This window comes from Oryctolagus cuniculus, chromosome 6, assembly GCF_964237555.1.
Source record: "Oryctolagus cuniculus chromosome 6, mOryCun1.1, whole genome shotgun sequence".
Classification (NCBI taxonomy): domain Eukaryota; kingdom Metazoa; phylum Chordata; class Mammalia; order Lagomorpha; family Leporidae; genus Oryctolagus; species Oryctolagus cuniculus.
Window position 1 is genome coordinate 86,939,397 of NC_091437.1, and position 27,776 is coordinate 86,967,172.

Below are 27,776 nucleotides of genomic sequence, written 5' to 3' on the forward strand. Positions count from 1 at the left end.
AGAAAAAGAAAAATATGCTGTAAAAATAAAAACAACAATTAGCACTCTCTGAAAGTGAATGGCATTTCCTTGTAAAACATGAAATTCCGGGGCGCCGTGGCTCACTTGGTTAATCCTCCACTTGCGGCACTGGCATCCCAGATGAGCACCGGTTCTATTCCCAGCTGCTCCTTTTCCAGTCCAGCTCTCTGCTGTGGCCTGGGGAGGCAGTGGAGGATGGCCCAAGTGCTTGGGCCCCTGCACCCGCATGGGAGACCAGGAGGAAGCACCTGGCTCCTGGCTTTGCATCGGAGTAGCTCGAGTCATTGTGGCCATTTGGGGAATGAACCAGCAGAAGGAAGACCTCTCTCTCTGTCTCTCTCTTTCACTGTCTGTAACTCTACCTGTCAAATAAATAAATAAATAATCTTTAAAAATAAAACCTACAAAATTCTGTTTATTTCTAGTTTTCAGATTAATCAAGTGAAATGACCATTATTGGGTAGCAAGTAGAGAAAGAGACAGTATGTAAGGTATTTTGTAATAACTCATGCTTTATGAATGTAGCCAAGAACTCAGTATGACTGCACAGAAAAGAGTTCCAAGAAAAAAAGACTCTGTCAGGTTTGCAGGCCAACTTGGTGACAACTGACAACTTCAGTCCACCCAGTGTGAAGTTTGGCCTAAAGCTGCCAACATATGGATTTTCAGTTTGGCTTAAAGATTTCTTCTATAAGTAGTGAACTGTATTCTAACTTGGTGTGTTATAGACTATAACCTACCTTGTAACAAGAGGCTGAATCAGGGAATCATGAGCTGAGACTATTCAAATACGATGGGCTTGATCTGTAATAATTCAGGTTTCTCCACTTCCGTTTTCTGCATTTTTATTTATTTACTTTATTTCATTTTGTTTGAGAGACAGAGAAAGTGAGCTCCCAGCCACTGCTTCATTCCTGTATGTCTGTGATGGCCAGGACTAGGAGAGCCCCAAACTGGGAGCTGGGATGGGAATTCAATCCAGGTCTCTCCTGTGGGAAGCAAGGCCCCAACTACTTGAACCCTTACCTGTTGCTTGGTAGGATGCACATTAGCAAGAAACTTGAATCAGCAGTGGGACTGGGACTCAAATCCAGGTATTCTGTTCTGTGTATGTCGCTTTCTTTTCTCTGGTAAGATAACCTGTCTATGTAATAGGATGGAACACACTGTACTATTTTGAGTCCAGACTGCTGCCCACTTACGGCAAATAAAGCTAATTAAGAACTGCAATACTAGATTTGTTATAATTTTCTCTTTTACACTAAGGAACACTTTTTAAAAAATGTGTAAACATTAGGACTATTAAAAAACTCCAGGGCACAAGATTTTGATTAGAGACTGATTTCATAATTCCATTTCTATGAAATCTACCCACTAATTCTTGTCAATATCTACCCTTCCTTCTGCCTCCAGTCTGCCTGGGGCCTCACCGACTGTCTGCCGTCCTTAAGTACTCTGTCCGTATGACTTCATCTCAGGTACGCAGCTTATGTCTATCAAGTCAAAATCACATTTCAATAAAGAGTACTCAAACGTTGTCACCTCAACATTTGCCTAGATGAGAGAATTCAACAATATTTGTCAAGTATCCCAAGATCATTTGAAAAGGGACCAAAAAACAAACAAAAAATCCTCACACACTCAGGACTTGCTGGTATGTCCACATCTTCTCAAATGCACCTAAATTGCCAATGTTCACAGCACTTATTGTAACTCGTTCAAGTAGCTAGATAAAGCTATTAGATTCTTGTTAAACTGTCATCCAGGCAAAGGCAGAGTTACCTCTCTAACTCAAGAAATTACTTTTCAAATGAGGTTACTGGCACCTTATATGGGCAAGCTTTTCCTCACTTCTCTCCTAGTATTTTAACAATTTCTTTCATTTCTTTTGAAGGCTGAACTTAGGGGCATAGTTGGAAATGGCTGATCTTTTGTTACTAAAATAGGGCACAAAACCCTAGGGGAAAATGTTACAGCGATTGCATCATTCAATATAATTTTAAAAATTTCACTTAGAAATAGGTTTTCTTGTTTTTATATGAAGTGTGGTTCATGCCCCCTTTCACCCCCAGCCTCCCTGGGGAAATGTTGCTCAGGTACTTTTCTACTAGGAACACTGAATTTTTTAAAATTGTTTTTGTTATTCTGTTATATACAGCACACACATGTTGAATGACAGAATTATACTCAAAACGAGAAATCTAGTGCAAAGGGATATCCCCAGAACCTGATTCCAAACACCTGCTTAAGATGCCACAGGCACACTCTGTCCTACCCAGGCACTACATAGATTTCTAGTTTATTTTCGTTATATGAGGAGACTTAAAAAAAATCATGGGTGGGGCAGATGTGTGGCCCAGCAGTTATGATGCCTGTGTCCCATACTGGAGCGCCGAGGTTCCATACTCAAATGCAGACTCTGGGAGGCAACTGGTGATGGCTTAAGGGATTGGGTTCCTGCCACCCATGAGGAAGACCTGGATTGTAGTACGGGCTCTCAGCTTTGCTCATTTAGGGAGTGAATAAGGCAATGGAGCTCTATCTCTGTGACTCTCCAAAAAATAAAAAGGCTAAGGAAAAAGAATTAACAAATGTTTTCCCTGATCTGGGATAACTAATAGAGTACAAAAAAGGGTAATGACTGAGTAAAATTAATTCTGAGATTTTATTATTGTTTACAACCCTTGTCTCCACGGTTGAGGAACAGTGTTTTCTGTTTTTTATTATTATTTGTTTTTACTATTTGTTGAATCCCATACTTAGTGGAGGATTAAGCTTATAAAATAAAGTATGTCACTGTAAAATTTAAAATAAAGAATAAGAAAAAGGAGGAGGGGGAACGGGAACATGGGTGAGAGGGAGGGTAGAGTAGGAAGTATCACTATACTCCTAAATCTGTATATATGAAATTTGTTAACCTTATATAAATAAAAATTATTAAAAAATAAAAATAGAATTAAAATATGTTTAGTTTGGTGCATTTTTTTTCATAATATGTGGACAATTTCATAAATGTGGAAAATGTTTTTCATAATATGTAGAAAATTACTGATGCCATAAACAAGAGTGTCAAATTGTTAAGTCAACAACAGGAGTCACTGTGTACTTACTTCTCATGTGGGATCTGTCCTTAATGTGTTGTCCAATGTGAAGTAATGCTATAACTAGTACTGAAACAGTATTTTACACCTTGTATTTCTGTGTGGGTGCAAACTGATGAAATCTTTACTTAATATATACTATATCGATCTTCTGTATATAAAGATAATTGAAAATGAATCTTGATGTGAATGGAATGGGAGAGGGAGCGGGAGATGGGAGGGGTTTGAGTGGGAGGGAAATTATGGGGGGGGGAAGCCATTGTAATCCATTAACTGTACTTTGAAAATTTATATTTACTAAATAAAAAATTTAAAAAAGAAAATAATATGAAAAACTATACATGGATTTAAATAATCATTTTTGCACCAAAACCAACTCTTACTTTTAATTCCATTTTACATGAATTTTTTAAGTCCTCTCGTAAAATAGTCACTCAACTGATGTCTCTTCCAAGTCCAATACTTTGTCATAGAACTTTACAGTTGGAAGGATCCATACTGTTAATTTAGATGAAATCTCTTCACTTTAGAGATGATGCAATGACTCTTGGAGGAAATAATGAACCTAACAGCCTGTAGCTTTGCTGGTTCCCCGCTGATAATTCTTCCCCTCCTTGTACTAACAAGGCCCAAACAAATTCAACTCCTGAGATCAGCAGAGACCGGGCGTGTTCAGGGTGGTGTGGCTGTAGACTTCCTTCGATCATTCCTCTGTGAGAGGAGTGAGGGTTACACTTGCACACAGGCATTCCAGTCTTTGGGGGGCTTTGTGTGTCCTGCTTCCCTCTGGAATGTGAGAGCAATTGGGCGATCCCAGAGCCTCCCATGCAGGATGTTTTGACAGGCACCCATTGGTGCAGGTACCATGAGGGGTGGATATCTTTGAGGTCTGTGGAGAGCTGTGTGTGGAGGGGGCGACTTAAAAGCAGCTCACATCCCTGACAAGTGGGGACAAACGGGCAAACCCAAAGACTGTGCCAGCTAAGCCTGGTGAAAATTGCTAAGATAACAATACTCATGATTTCCTAGATGCTTGAGGTAAACATTATGCTTAGGAGTGATTTATGACTTTGGCAAGAAAAGACATGGTTTTTAGGTAAAAATCATAGCATAATGGGTCCAGCCTTCACTTGCAATGCTGGCATCCCATGTAGGTGCTGGTTCCAGTCCTGGCTGCTTTGCTTCCAATCCACCCTGCACCTACATGGGAGACCCGGAAGAAGCTCTTGGCTCCTGGCTTTGGCTTGGTACAGCCCTGGCTATTGAGATCTTTTGAGGAGTGAACCAGTAGATGGAAGATCTCTGTTTATGTCTCTCTATAACTCCGCCTTTCAAATAAATAAATAAATCTTTTTTAAAAAAAGTCTGAGATGGGACCTGGGAATGTTATTTTTTAAGCACAGACTGAGAAATCACATAATATAAAATTTGCATGGTTATATAAGATCAAAGACCAAACCTATTTACACATGTGTATGTGTGTGTGTGTGTGTGTGTGTGTGTATCAGTCCATGTGGGCTATTATGAAAAAAATATCATAAAGTGGGTGGCTTATAAACAACAGAATTGCTTTCTCATGGTTTTGGACACTGAGAAGTCCTAGATCAAGTTGCCAGCCAATCTGATATCTGGTGAGGGCCTGTTTGCTGGTTCACAGCTGGTATCTTCTAGTTGTATTCTCACATGGAAGAATGGGACAGCCAGCTCTCTCAGGCTTCTCATCTCATTCATGATGGTTTAGACTTCATGAGTTAATTGCTCCCTAATCCCACCTCTAACGCCATCACCTTGAATGTTAGGTAACAGATGAGTCTGGTGGGGGACACAGATATTCAGACCATAGCAATGTGTGTGTGTGTCTGTGTGTCTGTGTCTGTGTGTCTGAGCCTGTGTTTGTTTTGGGAGTGTGGGGGAGAAAAAGAGAAAGAGACTGAAACCATGGACATAAAAGCTCTCCCTCTGCTTAATAGCAAGCTTCTCTTAGCTGCCTAACATACTAAATAGCCCATAATGGTCATTTGCCTACCTGTTGCATAGTAATTTCTTATCCCATAATTGTTGTCATTGCTAAAAACCTGAAGAGTTGTCTTTTTAGGCTCATGGATAAAATGAGACAGACCTAGTTGCAGCCATGTATGACTAGAGTCTGCACAGATCAATGAGACTGACCTGAGAGTTGCCCACAGTTCACTGCTATGCTAAACACCATGGCCTCCGACGATGTTTCAGCAGCATCTTTAAGCAAGTGATGCATGGAAAATCAGGATTTGGTCAGGAGCATCTCAAAGGACTTCCCCACCCCTTTCTGCTGGACCTATCATGTTCTCAGTTAGTTTTGCTCAGTCCTTCCTCAATAACCGTAACTCTGAATTCCCAAACTTCTTTCTGAATGGACAGATGGATTTAGGTTTTGTTTTTAATTCCATCACCTTACAGGCCTATAATAACGTCTTCTCTTTCCAAGATGTTTTAATAACAGCAGCATGTACACAAGTGGGCAGGCCTGTTGCTGAACAACATGAGAATATGAGTGTTCTGGACAGTTATTTCTTGATTGTCTGAAAGTGAGGGATTCCACTTTCTAGGAAATCCAAAAGGAACCTGAAGGTTCACACAGAGCTCTGGCACTTTAGGCACCTATAAATGTACTTCCCCATTTCACGGGTCCCTAACCCCACAAAGTGTCCCAGCTCTCCTCAATCTAAAAACTCTGTGCAGGACAGGACAATTTTCTCACTCCCCCACCCCCATCCCATCCTGTTCATCCCACTTGGATAGAGCACTTTTCTCTTTGATGTCAAATTAGATTAAGTCCTATTAAGTCTCTCCTTAAAATTATGGGTTCTAGAAAGTCTTCCTTTTAAAAAGCAAACTAAAGTCAAACTAATTATTATTTATTTCCCATATTAATATTCTTATTTAATTAAAAATACCTACTTTTAAAAAAGTCAAATGTTACTACAGGCTTGATAATGAAAACAGCAGTCTCTTTCCCAATTCTTTTAAATATTCCTTCTGTCATTCACCTGCTTACATCTAACAATGGAAGGTTAACAATTTTACAATTTGTTGTCTTCATCTTCTCCCTCTTTCTCATCCTTGCAATACTGTTAATTTCACGAATCTTTCATATAACTGGGTAAACTCACATTCAGATTTTATAATATTATGACAAAGAGGTATCACTCACACTTGACTTGAGTTGTGATGATTAACCTTCATTTCACATACAGCTTTTTAAAATTCTGTCCCCTTTCATTGGTCTAATTTTCTAATGCACTGAACAATACTCACATTTCTTCACTAACTCTGAAACAGTGATATTAAATCTCTTGTTAATATTTGACCATTTGCTGAAAACATCATGCAATTTATTAGAGTTGATCCTCTGTATTTGTGGGTTTCACATCTCTGGATTAAACCAAAAATAATAATTTTCATGTTATTTGAAAACAGAGAAACAGAGACAGATAGACACAGAGAGATCTTCCATCTATTGGTTCCCTTCCCAGATGCATGCAACAACTGAAGACTGGATCCTGGAAGTCAGTCTGGGTCTCCCATGTGAATGGCAGGGACACACGTACTTGAGGCATCATCTGTTGCTTCTCGGGGTATGCATTAGCAAGAAGCTCAATCAGAAATAGAGCAGTTAGGACTTGAGTCCAAACACTCCAATAATGGGATGTGGATGTCTCAAGGACTGACTGAACCACTATGCTAAATGTCTTCCTCTACATCTACAGATTTAAGCATTTGAGGGCCAAAACATTTGGAAAACAATTGCATCAGTAATGAACATGAACAGACTTCTATTTTCTGACATTATTCTCTAAACAATACAGTATAACAGCCATTTATACATTTATATATAACTTACATTGCATTACGTATTAACCAATTTAGTGATGATTGCATGGGTTGAATGCATACACCATGCTATCTTTATGTAAGGGACTTGAGCATCCACAGATTTTGGTATCCAAGGGAGGTCCTGGAATTGATTCCCCATGAGTATTGAGGGATAAATGTACTTTCTCTCTCTCTCTCTCTCTCTTTTTAAGATTTTTCATTTATTTGAAAGGCAGAGAAGCAGAGAGAGAGAGAGAGAGGAGAGAGGTCTTCCATCCACTGGTTCACTCCCCAGACGGCCGCAATGGCCGGAGCTGAGCTGATCCAAAGTCAGGAGCTGAGCTTCTTCCAGATCTCCCATGCGGGTGCAGGGACCCAAGGACTTGGGCCATCTTCTACTGCTTTCCCAGGCCATAGCAGAGAGTTGGATCAGAAGCGGAGCATCAGGGACTTCAACTGGTGCCCATATGGGACGCTGGCTCTGCAAGTGGTGGCTTTACCTGCTGCACCACAGTGTCAGCCCCTGTATTTTCTTTCTCTGAGAGCATTTACAGCATTCATCAACTGCCCCAACAAAAAGGCTTTCACCACAGAAAAAAATATTTGAATCTCAGACCAGTTTTGTGATTTAAAACAAAATTAAAGTTACTTCACGTCAAGTTTTAAGCACTGTAATCATTTTACCATCATCTAAGTACCTCATGGAATTGGGGGTTAACCAACCCATTTATCCAAATAAAATGTATAGTGCAGGAGGCATAAAGAAATTAGGCAGACAACAAACCAGTATATGTACTTGCAGAGTTCGATTAAAATGAGAAAACATGATGCTGAGAAGTGTCTTCTCTCTCTTTACTGCCTCTCCACAAATGAAACACCATTACTTTGAGTTTGATGATTTTCCAAAGACAGATATGAGGAACTGGTAAGGGATTCTGCAGGCTAACAAGGTTTTGTTTCTAAACTTCACTAGACGTTTGACGTAGATATTACAAGGTCATCTAGTCTAGTTGAAAAGAAGATAAACAGTAAAAAAAAAGTAAACTATTAGAGATATAAAGAAAATATGACTGAAGAAGGATTAAACAAGATTGAACAAATGTACTTAATACTACCCCACACACATTTGAATTCTCACTGAAATGACGATAAAAGAATTGTACAAAGTTTTTTAAATGGGAGGGGAAGGAGACAATAACAGTTGAACACTATCAGCATCTGTTTTTGAATGAAAAACAGAAGTACTTGATTTGGCAGATAAAAAGTGAACGTGAAGTAATTGCTGAGGGGGATCCAGAGAAGGATTGAACGCAGCAGGACTAAGGCAACTAAAGCAGCTACGTGACCTCAAAGAACAGACTTATCTACCCTCATGTTTTTGGTCCCCTATACAAACACTAGCTTGACAATGCACTCAACAGTGAAGCGCATGAGCCAGGAGGCCCTGCCCTTTCATACAGACCACCAATGCCTGTCTAATGTTGTAGGACTAATGGTCAGTGATCACCAAACTTTGGGGACAGCTTTCAGCATGAAAGATAAAGCGCAAAACAAACAACAAGAACTTACTCAGAATGAATCCTTCAGTTTGGCAAAGGCAGTTAGGAAACGCTGCAACTGGCGAAATAAGGAGAGTTACCAAGGGAAGTCGTGAATAACACTCACTCACCAGGAAAGCCATAACAAATACTGCAGACAGAGGGGCTTAAGCAACAGTGATGTTCTCACAACTCTCGAGGCTGGGAGTCTCAGATCAACGTTTGGCATGGTAGTTTCTTTTGCAGCCTCTCTTGTCGGCTTCTTGGTCTGTGTGTGCATCCTTGGTACCTCTCTCTGTGCCCAAATTTCCTCTACTTAGAAGGGTACCAGTCAGATGGCATTAGGGCCCACTGGACTGGATCCTTTTAAGCATAACTACCTCATTAAAGGCCCTATCTTCAAACACAGTCAATTCTGAAGTATTGGTAGTTAGAGCTTCAATATACAAATTTTGGAAAAATAAAAGTTAGCCTATAATATGAAGGTGGATTCAAGTTAGAAAGAACTTCAGCTAAAATATCAAACAGGAGAAGGAAGAGGGACAAGAATAAATTCATATCAACATGGGAAAAAGTAATTTGGTAATAACATAAAAAACAATCATGTAGAAAGACAAGAGCTATGTTATTAACATAGATGTACAGTTTGGGGCATGCTCAATCGGACTTGCCCCAAATGGTGGAGTTAGAAACGTGCCAGGGGATTCCAATACAATCCCATTAAGGTGGCATGTACCAATGCCATCTCACTAGTCCAAGTGATCAATTTCAGTTCACAATTGATCACACTGATAGGTCTAAGAGTCAAAGGGATCACACAACCAAGACTAATGTCAGCTAATACTAACTGATAGAATCAAAAAGGAAGAGAATGATCCATCATGGGAAGTGGGATATACAGCAGACTCATAGAATGGCAGATGTCCTAAATAGCACTCTGGCCTCAGAATCAGCCCTTAAGGCATTTGGATATGGCTGAAGAGCCCATGAGAGTATTTTAGGCATGGAAAGCCAAGACACTCTGGGGAAAAAAAAAATAGAAGACCTAAATGAAAGATCTCTGCGAGTGAGATCCCAGAAGAAAGAATGGGGCCATCAAAGAAGGAGGTACCTTTCTCTGAAGGGAGGAGAGAACTTCCACTTTGACTATGATCCTGTCAGAATAAGATCAAAGTCGGCAAACTCAAAAGGCTTCCATGGCCTTGGCAACTCATGACTAGAGCCTAGGGAGATTTCTGACACCATAAACAAGAGTATCAAATTGTTAAGTCAACAACAGGAGTCACTGTGTACTTACTTCTCATGTAGGATCTGCCCTTAATGTGTTGTCCAATGTGAAGTAATGCTATAACTAGTACTGAAACAGTATTTTACACTCTGTGTTTCTGTGTGGGTGCAAACTGTTGAAATCTTTACTTAATATATACTATATCGATCTTCTGTATATAAAGATAATTGAAAATGAATCTTGATGTGAATGGAATGGGAGAGGGAGTGGGAGATGGGAGGGGTGTGAGTGGGAGGGAAATTATGGGGGGGGGGAGCCATTGTAATCCATAAACTGTACTTTGGAAATTTATATTTACAAATAAAAAAAAGAAAGACAAGAGCTATGTTATTAACATGTGAAGCAAACATAATGCAAACAAAATGCTCTTATAGTTCAGAGCAACACTAGATCAGGTAAGTAATTTTGTATGACTGTTTGATAAGAAAGAGGGCATTGAAAAGACATAGACACTGGTGGTTGAGAATAGTCCCAGAGATATGTGTGGGTTCTGACTCTAAATGAAGAGAAAGGATGTGGTCAAAGCTACTCTAGACAAAGTTATTGTGTTAGAGTTAGAATAAATTGATTCACAATGGTGAGTTAGTACAATATATACCAAATTTCATTAGAATGGACAAGAATTTGGTTGTAATTTATTATGATTTTAGGGACTATATATTTTAATTTTTTAGATATAAAGTCACTTTGCTTAAATCTTAACCAAATCCTGCCTCTTCTTCATATTGCACTGATAGGAAGGAGACATGCAGTGAGTTCTCGTCCTCACCAGCAACACCTGAGTTGGAGCCCTGCCTGAGTTTTGAACTGAGGTTACAAAACCACAGCAAACATACACAGTGAGTTTAACATTCTCACAGCAAGCTCTCTTTGCAATAATTTAAATAAAACCTCTTAGGAAATTAGTAGCATTTAAGAAACAACCTCTCATTGGTTTAAGTGCATACTGATCAGATCTTGTATTCAAGTTTGAATACAAATATAGAGGTAGCTTTCTAATTGTGGAATGTTTCTTATTGTGAAGATATAGACCAATGAAATGAGAAAAACAAGAGCTATTGATTCAGAGCTTGCAGCAGCAAGGGAGTCAGCTGGTGGCAGACAGAGCAGTCGGGAAGCTTCACAGTGGAACAAAGGGAAGACCCAGGTGTGCCTGGGGCCCAGGTAGCTGTAGTGACTGGAGAAGCTGGAGGCCTGACTAGAAGAGGGACACCCCATGCTGCAGAGAGGGGAGCATATTTGGTTTTCTCTGTCTGAAGTTAGACCTGTGGACAGAAATCAGGAGAGCTGTCCATTACTGATCAAATCCTGGTCATCTTGGGAGATTTGCTCCAGAAGCTACTTGGCTTCCTAGATTGTTACCAGACCCAGCTAGTCTGGCTTCCTGCAAGTCTGACATACAGCAGGCTGGCTTCCTGAGCCATTTATCCTAGGAGGGTAGAAAACTAGAAGGAAAAGATGTCCTAGAATTTTGAAATCCATGCATAGCTTTTTCATAATGCACATTTTCCCATGCACTTTTTTGAAGGACCCTAGTAGATAAGGGTGGATTTCCTGGCAGGTGGTGAGTCAGAGTCTGTTTGCCCATTGTCAGGTGCTGTGACCTCATTTTCCTGGCTGAAGGAAACGGATAACAGGCACTGAGCACTGGAGCAAGGAGCGTTTTATAGAACTGAATTTTGTTCTTTCATGAGAATGGGAGAAGACACAGTCAGATTGCTGGAGGAACACCGGGTCTGAGGGTCTCAAGGACTCAGGCAGCAAAGGAGGTCCTTATTTCTCATTCACTCATTCAGACAAGGCAGGGAGGCCAGCCAGCATCACCAGTCAGAGGAAGAAAGAGGGGACCATGGTGCTCACTTCCCTGCCTCTCTGATCAATGGGGAACAATGCTCTAAGCTATGTCTGGGAAGAGTGACAGCCACGGGAACCCAGAAGTCACCAGGGGCTGATAGTCTAAAGAGAAGCTTTCTGTGTATATAGAAAACAAACTGCTAATATATAGTGAAACAAACTATCCATAATGTGTAGGATTTGTGTAGTTCGGACATTAGTCTGTGTGTACATCCACCTGTGTTAAGGTACAGATCATCACCTACTGGAATAAATATTTTGGGACCTCAAATAGAGTACCAGCCTATAGGCAGAGTTCGCAATTATTGTGGATTTCCAAACACTGTACTGTGACTTCTAAAGAGGGTCAGAGATAAGGCCAATTTGTGAACCTGCCTTTTTCACACTGACAAATACTAAAACGCATCAATTTTGTTTTGAGATGGAAATACACCTCTTAGTTTGAAATTACTCAAAGAATGTTAAATATGTTGTTTTTTTGCTGTACTGCTGTCATTGGCATCACTCTTCTGTCATCTCAGCACTGTTGGCTCATGTTAGGGGCTCAGACCTAAACAGTACAAAGGAACCAATAAGGTGGTGGATTTGCCTCTTGTTTTTTGAGACTTAGAGGAAGAGAAATATAATAATTTTGAGCTCAGAGAAAAAGAAACTGAGACTCGGAAGGTGAAATGACTTACAATGTGTCAGAGCACACAGCAAAACCAATCTGCTTCTGATTGTGGAGTCCCACTTATAAAGTTTTCCTTTAAATCACATAAACATCAAATACTGAACCCCATTGTTATTTCGTTGTCATCTTTAGTTGAAAGTATCACTGGAATCCAAAAAGTTTAAAATCCGACTTAGAAAAATAAGATTAAATTGTTACGTTAATCTTAGGGAACCGCTTTCAGTCCTTCTTTACACTATGACATTTATTTTCACAGAAAATTGTTAATCCTCTTAATTTACAGCTTAATTCCACTATAAATCTGACATTTTTGCTTCTTTCTTAATCCATTTCATTTCAGAAGCAGTTTGTGAAAATATTCAAATATTTAATCACATAGAAAGAAATGTTGAACCACTAATGCATTACTGTCTAAGTCTCATTTTTGTCCAGGTGAAGTTATTCATACACAATGAATTTCTTAATAAAAGTCACCATCTGAAGGAAAATGACGTGCTATTTTTCTAAGGAAAAAGAGTGCTATTCTAATCAATCATTCCAATGTACCCTGTCATATCACTGGAAAAGTATTACCGGGCCCTGTTCCAATTGTATTACAACTACAATATGAAGAAAGGCAACCTTGTATGCAATGCTATTTGTTTGCATCAGTGCAGTGCTTCTGAAAAAATCAGAAAAAAGGATGCAAGAACTTTCCTTTTCCAAGAGATAAACACTAAGAGCCAGTAGTAGGAAAAACAAACACAAAATGAATATAGTTTTCTGTTGTGCTTGACTGTTGTGTTTTCAGTGTTACTAAAGTGATTTCTATGCATGCATGTTTACCTCTAAATTAGCCATGGAATAGTGTGGATCAAAGAGCTAATCTCAAAAAGGGAAGAGCAAAACTCTTAAGGTTCATGGCTTTTCTCGGACTACAAAAGCTCTTTTCTGCTTCTATGCTAGCAAAGACCTTAATCCATTTTTGTTTCAATTTCTATGTTAAACACCCCCAAGGCACTTAGCACTTTGATATTTGTGATTTGGGCAGCAACCAACTCAATTCAATGAAAATAAGCCCTAAAGACAAAACTCCACTGGAATATTTTTCTCTCAATTTTTTCATTGAGTTGCATAACCCTCAGTGCCTGAGCTGCCAAATTCCAAGCTACACAAGGAGAGGGAATGATGACAATTCAACAAAAGGGAAAAACACAGATGATGCATCCTACTTAATACTGTCCCATGCCTTCAAGAAAATTGCACTTTCCATCTCGCTGGAACACACAGTGCGAGTAATGTGAATGAAAATGTATGGTGGCTAATAGTCACTTAAAGGCCAGCATGTGGGTAATTCTTCTTTCTTTAATTTTATTTTAACTCTATGTTATTCTGTTTTGTTTTTATTTTTCATTTGAAAGGCAGAGAGACAAGAGACAGAAGCAGGCAGAGAGAGATTTTCCATCTGTTGGTTCACTTCTCAAATGCCCGCAGTAGCCAAGGATACCCTGCCCTTCCAAGAACAGTGAGCTCCATCTGGATCTCCCACATGGGTGTCTGGGACCCAAGTACTTGAGCCATTACCAGCTCTAAAACAGAGCAGCAAGGACTTGAGCTGGTATTTCTATATGGGACGCTGGTCTTGCAAGCGGTGGCTTAACCTGCTGTGCCACACACTGGCCCCTATATTAGTTTCTTAAAGTGGACTCTTGAGTTATTGCTTTATAATCATTCTCCTTTTTATTATTTTTAATATATTTTATTCTTTTGAAAGGCAAATACAGAGAGAGAGAGAGAGAGAGAGAGAGAGAGAATCTTCCACCTGCTGGCTCACTTCCCAAATGGCTCCAACAGCCAGGGCTAGGCCAGATTGAGGCCAGGAGCCAGGGGTTTCTTCTGGGTCTCCTATGTGGGTGCAGGGGCCCAAGCATTTGGGTCATCTTCTGCTGCTTTCCCAGGCACACTAGCAGGGAGCCGGATCAGAAGTGGAAGAGCTGGGACTCAAAGCAGCAATGGGATGCCAGCATCACAGATGGTGGCTTTACCTGCTACTTCACAATGCTGGTCCCATCATTCTCCTTTTCAAACACAGGCATTAACAAGGATACATTTCCAAGAATTGCTACAGTGGCAACTAGTAAGCTTTGCTATGTGGTATTTTTGTTTCATGCATCTCAAACCATTTTCTAAGTTCTCTTCCAGTTTTGTTACTTCTGAAGGTACTATTTAATTTTTACATACCTGCAAATTTGCCAAATTTATTTTTCTTAATGATTTCTAATTTTGTTATTCTGTGGTCAGAACATATGCTCTGTCTGTTAAATTTATTGAGGCTTGTTTTATGGCCTCATATGTGATCTATTATGGAAAATGTTCCTTGTGCACCTGAGAATGCACATTTCACTCTTCTCAGGTGAAATATTCTGAAGATGCCCGTGAGTCTTGTTGGTTTAGAGTTGTTAAGTCTTTTAATTCCTTGTTGATATACTGCCTACTTGTTCTGTCTATTATAAAAAGTGAAGTATTTACACGGAGGGTCTCTGTGAGACCTCAGAGGAAAGAAAGGGTCATCAAAAGAGGAGACCCTTCTCTGAAGGGAGAAGGGAACATCCACTTTGCTTATGGCCGTGTCCAAATACCGACGGAGTCTATGGTCACAAAAGGCTTCCTTAGCCTTGGCAGCCCATGACAAAAACCTCAGATGATCACTGATGTCATAAAAAAGATTGTTAATTGTTAAAGGAACAATAGTAGTCACTGTGCACTTGCTCCCCAGGTAGGACCTCTGTCCCTATTGAATTGTAATATGAGAATCGACTGCAAATTCTCTCCCCAAACTGTACTCTATATGTTGTGTATGGGCCTGGAGGCAAATTGTTGAAATCTATGATTAGCATAGAGTTGGTCCTCAATATATAAAGTCATACTAAAAATGATTCAAAATGAAGAAGGAGATGGGAGAGGGAATGATAGGTGGGTTGGGAACGAGGTGGGTTGGGAGCAAGGTGGGGGGAGGGTGTGGGGGAAAAGAACCACTATATTCCTAAATTTTTATCTATGTAAAAATGCATTCATTAAATAAAAAAGTGAAGTATTTAAAAGTCCAACTAGCACTATTGAATTGATCTTTTTATTGTCATGAAATGTCCCTCTTTGCCTCTGATAACACTTTTTGTCTTAAAGTCTGTTTTGTGTAGAATTAGTCACTTCAGTAATCTTTTGGTTACTGTCTGCATTGATGATCTTTTCTCAACATTTTATTTTTAACCTATTTGTGTCTTTGCCAAAAGTGTTCCTATTGTAGATAGCATATAATTGGATCACTTTTTAAAAATCCACTCTTTAAGTCATTGTCTTTTTAATTTTTAATTACCTTTTCATTAGAATATTTAATCCTTTTATATTCAAGGAAGTTGCTGACAAAGTCCACCATTTTGCTATTTTTTGATGTGTCACGTCATTTTTCTTTTCACCTCTATTTATTTTCTAATACCTTTCTTTACAACAAATAGATATTTACTAGTGTACCATTTCATTCCCTTGCTATTTCTTCTATGGTATTCTTTTGAATTATTTTCTTAGTGATTTCTCTAAGCCTTAAAACTGGTATCTCTAATTTTAAAAAATCTAGTTCAGCTCATTACTAACTTAATTTCAACAGCAGAGCTGCGTTCCCTTTTCCACCATGTGAAGACATTAAACTAACAGGAACTCAGAAGAAAGCCCTCACAGACACTGAATCTGCTAGCACCTTGGACTCCCCAGCCTCCCAAATTAAATTTCTATTGCTTATAAGCCACCCAGTCTGCAGTATTTTATTACAGTAGTCTGAACACACTAAGACACTGACCAAAACTGATGGAGGTAAGGAGGTAGTTAGCAAGGAGCCGCTGAGATTGCCAATGATATTTAGTCCCAACCTCATCCCCGCCTCCACCACTCCATGTAGTGGAAAACTGCAGTTTCTGTGAATCCACCACCAAAAATCAGCACCGGCCAAAACAACCAACATCATTGCCAACTGTGTCCCCATGATGACCTTTAGCTGATTATAATATCATTGTAATACATTTACCATGACTGGTACTCGTATTCTCATAATGTACCTGATGCCACAACACTTTCAAGATTTGCAAAAAAAGGGTATGGGAATGGGTACAACTCAAACCATGCCCCAAACCCTCCCCTCTATGAATATTCAATTAACCCCCACACCAGACACCACTGCAAGCCTCCAGATCACATAAAGAGATGGCCCTGAACCCTGTTGAATGTAACTCACTCTTGAGCATGCCCATATATTCCCTCTCAAGCGTGTAATTCTGTATTGCATGCAGATAAGTCTTATTCTCTACTAACCTTGACTTCTTTCTTGACTCAGCCATTGTACAACAAAATTATAAATTTGTATAGGAGTATTAACCAAGGCATTACAGAGTGAGTTAATTTTCATGTTGAATGTTAATGTTGCTGGAAATAAAATACAAAGAAATGAGACGTCTATTTGGGTAGCATAGCTTTGGCAGAAATTTTCACAATAGCTGACACACAGTGGATAAGGTTTCTTAGAAAATGAATGACAAGGGGCTGGTGTTGTTGCCTCGTGGATTAAGCTACTTCTTGTGACATCACTGACATCCCATACCAGATGGCCAGTTTGAGTCTTGGCTGCTATGCTACAGATCCAGCTCCCTGTGAATATACCTAGGCAGGTTGCAGATAATAGCCCAAGTGCTTGGGCTACTGACACCCTTGTGGGAGACCAAATGGAGTTCCTGGGTGACTTGGCTGCTGAGGCCATTTGGGAGTGAGACAGCAGATAGAAAATCTCTCTCTCTCTCTCTCATCTGCCTCTCTATGTCACTCTGTCATTCAAATAAATTAACAAATAAATCTTTAAAAATGAAAATGAATGAAAAGAAAGGGAAAACAGAGAGGAGAGATCAGTGTTTGGGTCTGAGTGCATGTCCATGTTCAGCAAGGATCACAAACTCACTGCCTTCCCAACACTAATCACATGTCCTCCTCTTTCCCAACAGAACTGTGGCTTTGTTAGGTGGTCAACTTCCTGAGATGAGCAATTAGGTTGAGATAAAGCTGACCTTTCCTGAGACCCAGGGATTGATCTGTTGGTTTGATAATCTCACGGCCTTCTGCCAGGAATTCATCCAGAGAGGAAATCTGACACCAACAGGCTCAATCAGTGTGAAGAGAAAGATCATGGGTCCCTGGCTGATGGAGAGTAGTTAAACTCTTTCTCCTCCTGGAATATTACTGCATCAGCCTGATGCCAGCTAATTAGTGTCTCAGGCTCTGTTGTAACTATGAGTGCCCCTAGGACATGGTTTATTACCATAGAAAAGGGTCTTTCTGGGATCTCTAGAAGACCACTAAGAGCTTGGTGTGGTGGCTCCAAATGTTATGGAATTCCCCAGAGTCTTACTCTGTTTGAATTACTGCTGGCAGCCCTTTTCAAATAAGCCAGGAGAAGAACAAAGTTCAGCAAGGAGGAAGCGTAGAGCCTGACTGTACTTCCTCTGAGCTCAGTACCACTGCCAGGCATCCAGTTTTATGAATGCTACAGTTCGGTTGTTGAAAGTCCCTTCCATGGCATATGAAGTAAATAATTCATCCCAGGAATCCACTGGGAGGTGGTTGAACCCTTAGGTTGAACCTTAGCCTAATGCAAAGACCTTAGGTCCTTGGAAGCATCTCCATCAGCAGGCGGTTCTTATGTGACTCGTTGAGTTCTTGCAAGAGGTTTATTATACAACCCTGAGCTTGGTGCCACCCTCTCTGTGCCTCTTGTACTGCCATGTGATACTTCTTTTTTGTGTATTCCAGCATCACTATGCGTCATCTGCCATCTGTCATGGGCCAGCATGCAACCTGCCATGGGCCCCATGCATTATGCCTTTTGGAGTTTGAACCTCCAAAAATGTGAGCCACATAAACCTTTTTCCTCCATAAGTGGCTTGTCTCAGGTATTTCACTGTAGTACTGAAAAGCTGATTAAAACACAGTAAATCCATAAAATTCCTTGGTGCTTAAGCCAAGTTTGATTACAGTTCTGTTACTTTGAGGTTGAAAGATTCCTAAAAGCTACAACAGAGAAATAAACTCATTAAAAAATCAGAAAGGAAGACTGAATGGTGGAGGAGAATCAGAAGCGCTAGTACGATCTGATCTGAGGGAGGGTGGAACTTTACAGAGGAAAGAATCACCAACGGTGCAAAATGGAGCAGAGCTATCAAGGGAGCTGCTGTTCCTAAGCCATTTCCGCCTTGGAGATGGAACGGTTTTAATTCAATCTGCATTCATTGTCACCATCCCATGAATTTCTGATCCATAAAATATTCAAATGCTAACTGATGGCAGCCTTCTTTGCAACTGGATTATGATAATTAAAGTATGCTTTTATAATGAAATACAGAATATAGTCATCTAAGACCTACTGAAATCCCATTGAAACCTCTCTTCCCCAAGTAGACTAAATTTTTAGTAAAGTTAAGTCTTGTAGATGTATTTTATTCAAGTTATTCTTTTGCAAAAATTAAGAAAAATTTGAAGTATATACATAAAGGTAGAAAGAATAATATAAGCTTCCCTATATCCATCACCAAATTTTAGAAATATCAAAATTCTGTCACTCTTGTTCTTCCTTTCCCACTTCTGTCACATGTAAAATCAATAATTTGAAAGTCAAAGGGGCCAGTGCTGTGGCATAGTGAGTAAAGCTGACGCCTGCAGTGCCAGCATTCCATATGGAGTCCCTGTTTGAGTCCCAGTTGCTTCACTTCCAATCCAGCTCTCTGCTATGCCCTGGGAAAGCAGTAAAAGATGGCCCAAGTACTTGAGCCCCTGCACCTGTGTGGGAGACCCAGAAGTTCCTGGCTCCCGCCTTCAGATCAGTGCAGCTCTGGCCATTGTGGCCAATTGGGGAGTGAACCAGCAGATGGAAGACCTCTCTCTCTCTCTCTCTGCCTCTCCTTCTCTCTCTGTGTAACTCTTTCCAGTAAATAAATATTTTTTTTAAAAAAGAAAGACAATACATTAACATCTTTTCTTCTATAAACCCTGTATAAGTGGTACTTAATTCTGAGGCCATAATGTAGAAGCCCATCTAAACCAGAAGAAACAGGGCATTTTTATATTTTTGAGTAGAAAAGAATATTATTGAAAATATGAGCTAATTATGAGTCTCATTTTATTAATGAGTCTACATTATAATCACAGAGTAGATGACCTTAAAAGCTCAAATTTCATCTACCAATATTTTTACAAGTATTTAGTTGTTAGAATTTTGTAGTTTCTCCATGCTGCATATCTGCCATAAATACTTCCCATGTCTTATATGTGGGACACAGAAAACCAACTACTTGAGACGTCACTCTTGCATCCCAGTCTCTGCATTGGAATGAAGTTGGAGTTGGGAGTCAGGGCGGGGGGTCAACCTAGGCACTTGGGTATGAGATGGGCATCTTAACCAGTGTCTTAACTGCTCGGCTAAACACCTGCCTTTTTTAGTTTAATAAAAGGGTCCAAAATCCAAAAAGTTTGAAAACCAGATAAATTCCCTTCTTCATTTTTCTAAATGAAACTTTGGTCAGTGGGATGACAAAATTCTTTTCTCAATATTGTTTACAAATGTCCCTGCAAATAAAATCCCTGACATTCCACTCAGAGACAGTCTCTTTGAGTCAGACCTAGACGGAGTTGAGGTGAGGATGAGGTCTAAGCTAACACTCACCTTTACTAATTCGGTGTAGCCTGTTTCTCTGGGGGTCCACCAGGGCTGCGCTTTCAGCCCATTCACATTGTAGAGTGAGCGCTGCCAAACAGATGCAAAGTGTCCTCTCTTGTGCCCAAGCTCATACCACTTGTAAGCCTGAAAGGACAGAAAGACTGTGCGTCACACTGTGCTTTAAACGAAACATTGGTATTCTCTTTGAAGTCACTAAAAATGACTTCATGACATGTTTCTTGACTTATGGTAGGTTGTGTGCCAGTTAACTCCCTCTACATAGAAAATATTCTATGTGAAAAATGCACTGACTCCACCCAACCCATCACACATCCTAGCTCAGCAGCACAGCACACTGCGGAGTGGGCGTCAGTCCCCTTATGGCCTTAGGGCTAACTGGGAGATGTGCTCCCTGTCACTGCCCAGCATCACAAGAGAGTATTGGACTGCATGGCTCTAGCCTGAGAAAAAATCAAATTCACAATTCAAAGCATGGCGACTACTGAATGCATGTTGTTTCCACACTATCATGAAGTTGCAAAAATTGTAGGTTACATCATTGAAGTTGAAGACTGACTTTAACTTTTACATAAATGTTTGCCTGTGTGGTACTCCAATCTTTTGAAAATCTGTTGAAACCTTTGACAACACAATGATTTCAGTGGGTTTCTGATTATGACCTATTAGTGCAAATGAACACATTTTATATTCACTCTTAGACTGTAAGCTCTCTCAATACTGGATTCATGTGCCAGCCATTTTGGTCTCCTCCAGTGTCCAGCACAGTCTAGAACTTAGCTGTTGAATGGATAAATAACTTCAGAACACGAAAGTGGACTATGTTTACATTTCACCTTTCTTTTTAAGTCCTTTTTCAATGTTTCCTTTAAAAGGAAAGGAATTCCGTTTTAGTAATTTCTTCAAAGACATTTGCACTTACTGAATCAGGATACTAGCATGAAGAGTGATTTCTTTTCACAAGTACTTAACATGTCTGCATTTAGGAAGTCACCCCAGGATGACAGAGTGGAAACTCTCCATTAAATTAAGCAGACAGAAAGGAAATATTATTTTGAGCTGGCAGTAATAGACAGGGATAGACACTGGTAGATTTTTTTCAATGGGAACTTTTGTTCCTTATATATGTTTTTTCTGCCATAAGGAATAACATGTGGGGTTCTGGGTTGGCTGTAACCTGATACCACGGTCTCCAAGAAGACTGGCTTTTCTGGGACAGCTGTCTGCAGGGCATACCAGCCCAGATGGCTCCCTCAGAGGCAGCCCTACCCAGATGCTCCCCAGTGGCCTTGTCTGCCAGCTCCCTGCCTGTGCATGCTCCACTGTCTTTAGAACGGAAGGCATTTGGAACAGTGCACTGAGTATTATTTCCTCCATTATAACAAGATAGATCTAATGATTACTTTCAAAGAATGATTTCAAAACTATATTTTGAGAAACAAGCAATTATTATCAACTTGCATATCCTCATAAAAGTCCAGATATACCTTAGTGTAAAAAATATTAATTAAAAAAAATTATATAAGTCATCTTTCCAATTCTTTCTGGTTAGAAAAATGAAGGATGAGAGCAATGCATTTTCTAATTCCAGTAACACTTTACTACTTCCATTAATATGCGTAATCCCACTTAATCTTTCGAATAAGCTCAAATTTCTCCACTTTCAAATGTTGAATCTGAGGTTTCTAAAAGATAAATATCTTGGTCAGTGCTGTGGCTAACTAGGCTAATCCTCTGCCTGCGGCGCTGGCACTCCAGGTTCTAGTCCCATTTGGGGTGCCCGATTCTGTCCCGGTTGCTGCTTTTCCAGTCCAGCTCTCTGCTGTGGCCCGGGAGTGCAGTGGAGGATGGCCCAGGTACTTGGGCCCTGCACCCGCATGGGAGACCAGGAGGAAGCACCTGGCTCCTGGCTTTGGATCACCGCAGTGCAATGGCCACAGCACGCCACTGTAGCGGCCGCCTGGAAGGTGAACCAATGGAAAAAGGAAGACCTTTCTGTCTCTCTCTCTCACTGTCTTAACTCTGCCTGTCCAAAAAAAAAAAAAAAAAAAAAACTAAATATCTTTAACTAGAATTCAGAACTACTTGTTCTATTCTCCTTTTATCTTTGTGTTTAAAAAAAAAAAGAGCAATTGTTGGGGCCAGTGCTGTGGCGCAGTGGGTTAGAACCTTGGCCTGTAGTGCTGGCATCCCATATAGGCACTGGTTCAAGTCCCAGCTGCTCCACTTCCGATCCAGCCCCCTTCTAATGTGCTTGGGAAAGCAGTAGAAGAGGCCCAAGTCCTTTGGCTCCTGAGGCTCATTGCTCCTGGCTACAGATATTAGGGCCATTTGGGGAGTGAACCAGTGGATTGAAGACCTTTCTTTCTCTGTCTCTACCTCTCTGTAACTCTTTCAAATAAATAAAATAAATCTAAAGAAATAAAGAGTGACTTCTGAGCCCACAAAAAAAAAAAAAAAAAAGGATTGCTGATTTACTTACCTTTCTTTTAATATCTCAAATTGAGAAGACATATGCTAATGATTCTCACATATTTTCCTTCAAATAAATGTATGTTATAGCCAGAGTTTGAAAGACAGAAAATTAAAATGGCCAATTGTTGTTGATTTGTTTTTTAAAGAAACATCATTAATCCTTTGAAAGTAATTCAACTATTTTGCATTTATGACTTTATTCCCTGTACCTTTCAGTGTTAAGGTAAAAAAATATTAATTGCAACCCATGTTTTGAAAATATGACAGTTCATTAACATTTGAGCCATCAGTAATTCTTAAGGATTAGATTTATTATAAGAATAGTGAAATAAAATGTTCTTAGAGAAAAAATCAAAAAGCAAACATGATAGCTCCAGTTCAGCAGTTGCAAGTCTTACAATTCAGCTCTCATCAAGTAGGATACCTGGGCCAGTCACATAACTTACAAGACCACCAATGAGGTCTTTTCTGACACTCAAGGTACTTCGGCATCCAACAGGACCCTTAATTTTGTACTTCCTTGCCAACTGACTCACAGAAGAAATAGAACTGTGAAAATTATGTATCAGAAATCTTACAGGAGATCCAATGAATGCAGCTAGATGACTTTCTTCTTAACATTGACATCATCTTTATAATAAAAATTGCTGAAAATCAATGATCAAGTTATAATCCTCTGAAAATTTCTTCTTTACCATTGCCCATTTAATCAGAAACACTAACATAGTGAAAAATTCCTGGGCCACCTTCTTAAGTGTGCTTTAAATCAATGCCATCTCTATTCTCTTCAAACTATTGCCGTATATGGTTTACACACACACACACATGCACACACACACACAGTACATGGAAAGAATCGAGCTCAGAAAAGCCCAGGCCACTTCACAGAAATGAAAGTGGCCCAGCTGGTGTGTGTTTTTTCTGGAGCTGGGATCTGGGGACAGTTCCGCTGAGCACTGTTGTCTACAACTTGTGTATGGAGATTACAAACATTATTGTGTGGAAACAGGACTTTTACTTTTCTCTGCAGGATGTCTGAGTATAGGGTTTCCTGAAAGAAAGTGAGACTCAAGTAAGAAGTGACAGTCAGCTTCCTATAGCCATCCTTAAGGTGGCAGATGACACAGCCCCTAATGAGCACTGACTAAGCAGAAGGGAGGAGGAGGTGAATACCAAAGACTCTAGAAAGCAGCAACCCCAGCACTGGTTCTGATCAGCCTGGAGCAAGGAGGAGGAGGAGCAGCTAAATCTGACTCAAACCTTGCTTCTGGGGAGCTGGCAATATCATCGCATGAGAGATGAGCCTAGGAAGAAAATGGGGTAGAGGAAGACAAGACAGTTGTCCCTGTGACACCCATGTGGTAACACTAAACAGGCTGTAGACACATGAATGTGGACTTGGAGAAGGAGACCAGCAAGCTAGAATGTGGATTTGGAAGTTGCAGTGATAACAGGAATACTTGAATTTGAACTCCTGTAAGACTATCATGGTTTGTGTTCCTCTGTCTTCCAGTCCTAAACAAACCTGTCAGAAAAACTTGTTCTCCAAATCCATTTTATTGTCAGCCTCTGCAGCACAGATGCTCTGGCTCTGCTTCTCCTGGGTCTGTCCTCTTCTGGTGCTGGAGCAGAGCTTCATGCATTAAAACATGAAGGGTGGCTGCTTCCCAACACGCAAACTCAGAGCACAGCAATCAATTCATATTCAACACCTAATATTGGGAATATACTAAAATGGGGCCTCTGCAGGCTTGTTTCTGTTCTCCTAGAAGGCTAAATTTTTGTGAACTTTTGAAATTCAAGAACTGTGCTGTTCCTTGCATATTAATGATAATTAAGCTGGTAGAATAGTCCCATAGGTTCAAATACCAAGCCCTTAACAAGTGTTTAGTTGTGAATTCTTTGCCCTTGATGTAAAGGCTGTTTTCATCTAAGACGTGAAATAAATCATGGACTTCTTTTATCTGTCTTTGCCCTGGACGCTGAAATGTTCAAAGACAAATTAATTAGTGACAATTATATTTATGGAACTAAGACATGAACATTTACCCAACGTAAAAGATTGTCACCAAGTCTGTTATCTCTCTCATTCAAAGCAGGCACCAACCATTTGCATCAAAAAGAAAGAAGACAAGTTAGTTTTTCTCCATTCTTTCTCTTTACCTCCAATGTCTCATTCTATTTTAGTTAACTGATGGGTAGGTTAGGAAGGAAAGGTACAGACAAGTAGAAATGTATAAAGAAAACATGCTTAATTATCCTAACTTCTGTTATTCTTAATTGGTTCATGTTTCCAGCAGAGAAGCACCCCATCACAGATTTCGGGGCTTCTCTGAACCCTCAATTGTCTAGAGAGTGCCAGGTTCTTGTTAATTTCAGAAACCTGAAGCTGTCTTTTCCTTAGATGTCACTCTACTGTACATATGGAATGCAAGGATTACAAAGATTCAGTGCCTCATTCCACTGAAGTTCAGCCCAGCATGGAATGCCTGCAATGGTGCAGGAGGGTAAAGACAGGCTTTGCCACCAGCACTGGTGCCACATATACCATGAGAGAGTTTTGAAATTAACAGTACATGATGTCATGATGAATGATCCAATGTTGTGTTTACTGAAGCTGACACTGTACTCAGACATGTGTGAAAATCACAGAGAAAATATGTAACTAGTTCTAGCTACTACCTTTTTGTGTGTGTGTGTCGATACCTATCATCACTGTAGCTGCAAGTGTTCATCTTAAACCTGGTGTTAAATATTTTGGAAGGTAGGTTGTACAATTTATCATTAGGATCAGTGCGCACAGGAATCAGCTGGACAAAGACTTCACTCTAAAAATAGCTTAATATCCCAAAATAAAACAAAAAAGAAATAAGGCAAATTTTTAAAATATTTCTCAACATTTAAACAATTTCAGAGACATCTCTTCATTTCACAATTTAAATTTAAATTTTCCATGGCAATATCTACCTCTTTGCTTATACATTAAAACACAAACACACACACACACACACACCAGAGGGTCCTCTGATGACTGCTTAGCTGATTCTGTGAAAGAAACAAAAGCAGCCAAATCTCAAAAATTCTATTTAGGATTAAACTAGAGTTGTTGGATTGTTTCAAACACAGTTTAAACAGTTAAATTGTTTAAATCACAGCCTTGAGAAGTTTACGTTTAAAATGTCTGTCCAATTGTAACTTTCTAGAATTAATGCCCCCTCCCCCCACTCTACGCTCTTTTAGAGAGAATAAGAGGTTCACAACCCCAACCAGCTTACCTCTTTGTTCCCAACCCGCTGCATGGCATCCCCCAGGTGGAAATAAAACCGCCCATCATCAGTGCCAGGATCCCCAGATTCAATTCCTTCCTGCAGAAAGGACTGTGTTAGTATTTGTGAAAGAATTAAAAAATCAGATTTCATTTACTGATTTACATTTCAGTAATTTCTCTGAAGTATTTTATCAATGCATTCATTCACTGATATCATAAAGAAATCTAGGAACCAGAAAAGCACATCTCAGTATTAAAATTTGGCAATGAAGTCAACATGTACAATGGACAACCAAAAGGAGGTCACAATGGTAAGTTTAATTAATTAATAGTGGAATATTCTAGAAAATTGGCATGTTACTTAGTGCACCGTCTGTGTGGCGGCAATTATATTTCAGTGTTATAAAGAATTTCTCTGGCTGAATATCTCTCACATTTATTTTGCTCTCTAAATCTGACCATATGTCATTTTGAGGCTTTTTATTCTTGAACCAAATTGCTTAATTGCTCATGTTTGAAGTGACAGCAGTCCAACTGCAAGTCACATTTCTTTCCACTCAAAACATGTGTTCTTACCTTTTAATGATTTTTTTTTACAAAACACACAGAAGGCTTAAAGCTAATTTAAATCTTTAAAAAATGTAATTTTTACAGAATAATTTCTATTCTAAAACATTTACCTGATTTCCCCCGTCTCCCACACAAAGAATGAAAGTGCAATTTATGATTCCCCAAAAAAGGAAAAGAAAAACTATTACTGCGAAAACATGAATTTAGAAAAGCAAAAATAAATAAAGGTCAACAGCATTTGCATGTCAAGGATTCTTCCTAAAAATCTGCATCTCTGAGACCTGTGCCCAAGAAGCTTGTTCCCTTTCACTAGGAAGACATTCTATTTGCATCATGTTGGAAAGCAGCAGGCAGCATGATAGATCAGGAGAAACTCTGCTCTGGACTGGAGAGCTGTGACCAGGGCTCCCGCCTGCCTGCCCAACACTCAAATGTCCTTGCCTATTAATGACTCACCCTGGTTCTCGCTCTCTCCTCTATGAAGTAGAGAGAGTACTATTGGGCCCTCCTAAGTCAGAGCAGAATATTTTCAAGCAGAGAAACTCACATATGTACAGAGCCCTGGCAAGGAATGTAACGGTTTGCAGAGGTCTCACGACAGCTGGGCCCCACTGTGGGACCACATGTCCACCTCAAGGGGGCACCACTGTGCAAGGCTCTGTATTCCAGGATGCAGGACAAATCTGACCTTTCAAGAGAAACTAGAAATTTGTACAGTTATATAAATGTTCAGATCCTCAAATAGAGCAAATGGTCAAAACTATTTGTAATAGACCCGTGCTGGCCAAAATGAAACACACAGACTGTTTGCTGTCAGTGGGGTGATGTTTGGGATCTCTGATTTAAGTCATGTTGAAATAAAAGAGATCAGAAAGCAGAACATCCTGCTATTTAGAAAACAATTCACAGCTACCCGAGCAGCTACCTGTCTAATATGCTAGTGCTTACTGCATGCTACCATTCAAAATTAATTAAAATAAAATGAAACAAAATCAAATAAAATATGTGCTTCCTCACTCACACCAGCCACACCTCTGGTGCTCAGTGGCCACTAGGACTAGTGGCTCTACCACTGGAGAATACAGATAAGGAATGTTTTAACCATGGCAGAAAATTCTACTGGACATCCCTGAATTAGACCAAATGGGATTCTGCACAAAGATTCAATTAGATACATGACATAAAAAAACCTCAACATATTTCAATTTGAATATTTTGAATTATTGGATAGGCTCTTGGGGGTTGACCCACTGAATCTGCATTCATTGTCTCACCTCGTGTAGGAAGCCACAAGCCCTGTTCATAATAGATTCAATATTTAATTAACTTATAAGTGGAGCATTTGGAGAATGGTCTATATTTTACATTGTTATATTAGTACTTTTTGTTATTTTG

General features: G+C 39.8%; 1 protein-coding gene across 30 annotated transcripts in view; it reads right to left on the minus strand.

Annotated features, from left to right (window-relative positions):
• Positions 1 to 27,776, minus strand: part of ASPH (aspartate beta-hydroxylase) — a 303,829-nt gene that overhangs the window by 91,752 nt on the left and 184,301 nt on the right. For all 30 annotated transcript variants that reach the window (XR_011389109.1, XR_007918607.2, XR_011389110.1 and 27 more), the window contains 2 exons: positions 25,819 to 25,908; positions 20,057 to 20,194 (listed from right to left, as the gene is read on the minus strand). Coding sequence is in view for 27 of the 30 variants with exons in the window: in XM_070075073.1 (XP_069931174.1) it covers positions 20,057 to 20,194; positions 25,819 to 25,908 (228 nt within the window). In the remaining 3 variants the exon portion in view is untranslated. The remainder of the gene's footprint in view (positions 1 to 20,056; positions 20,195 to 25,818; positions 25,909 to 27,776) is intronic.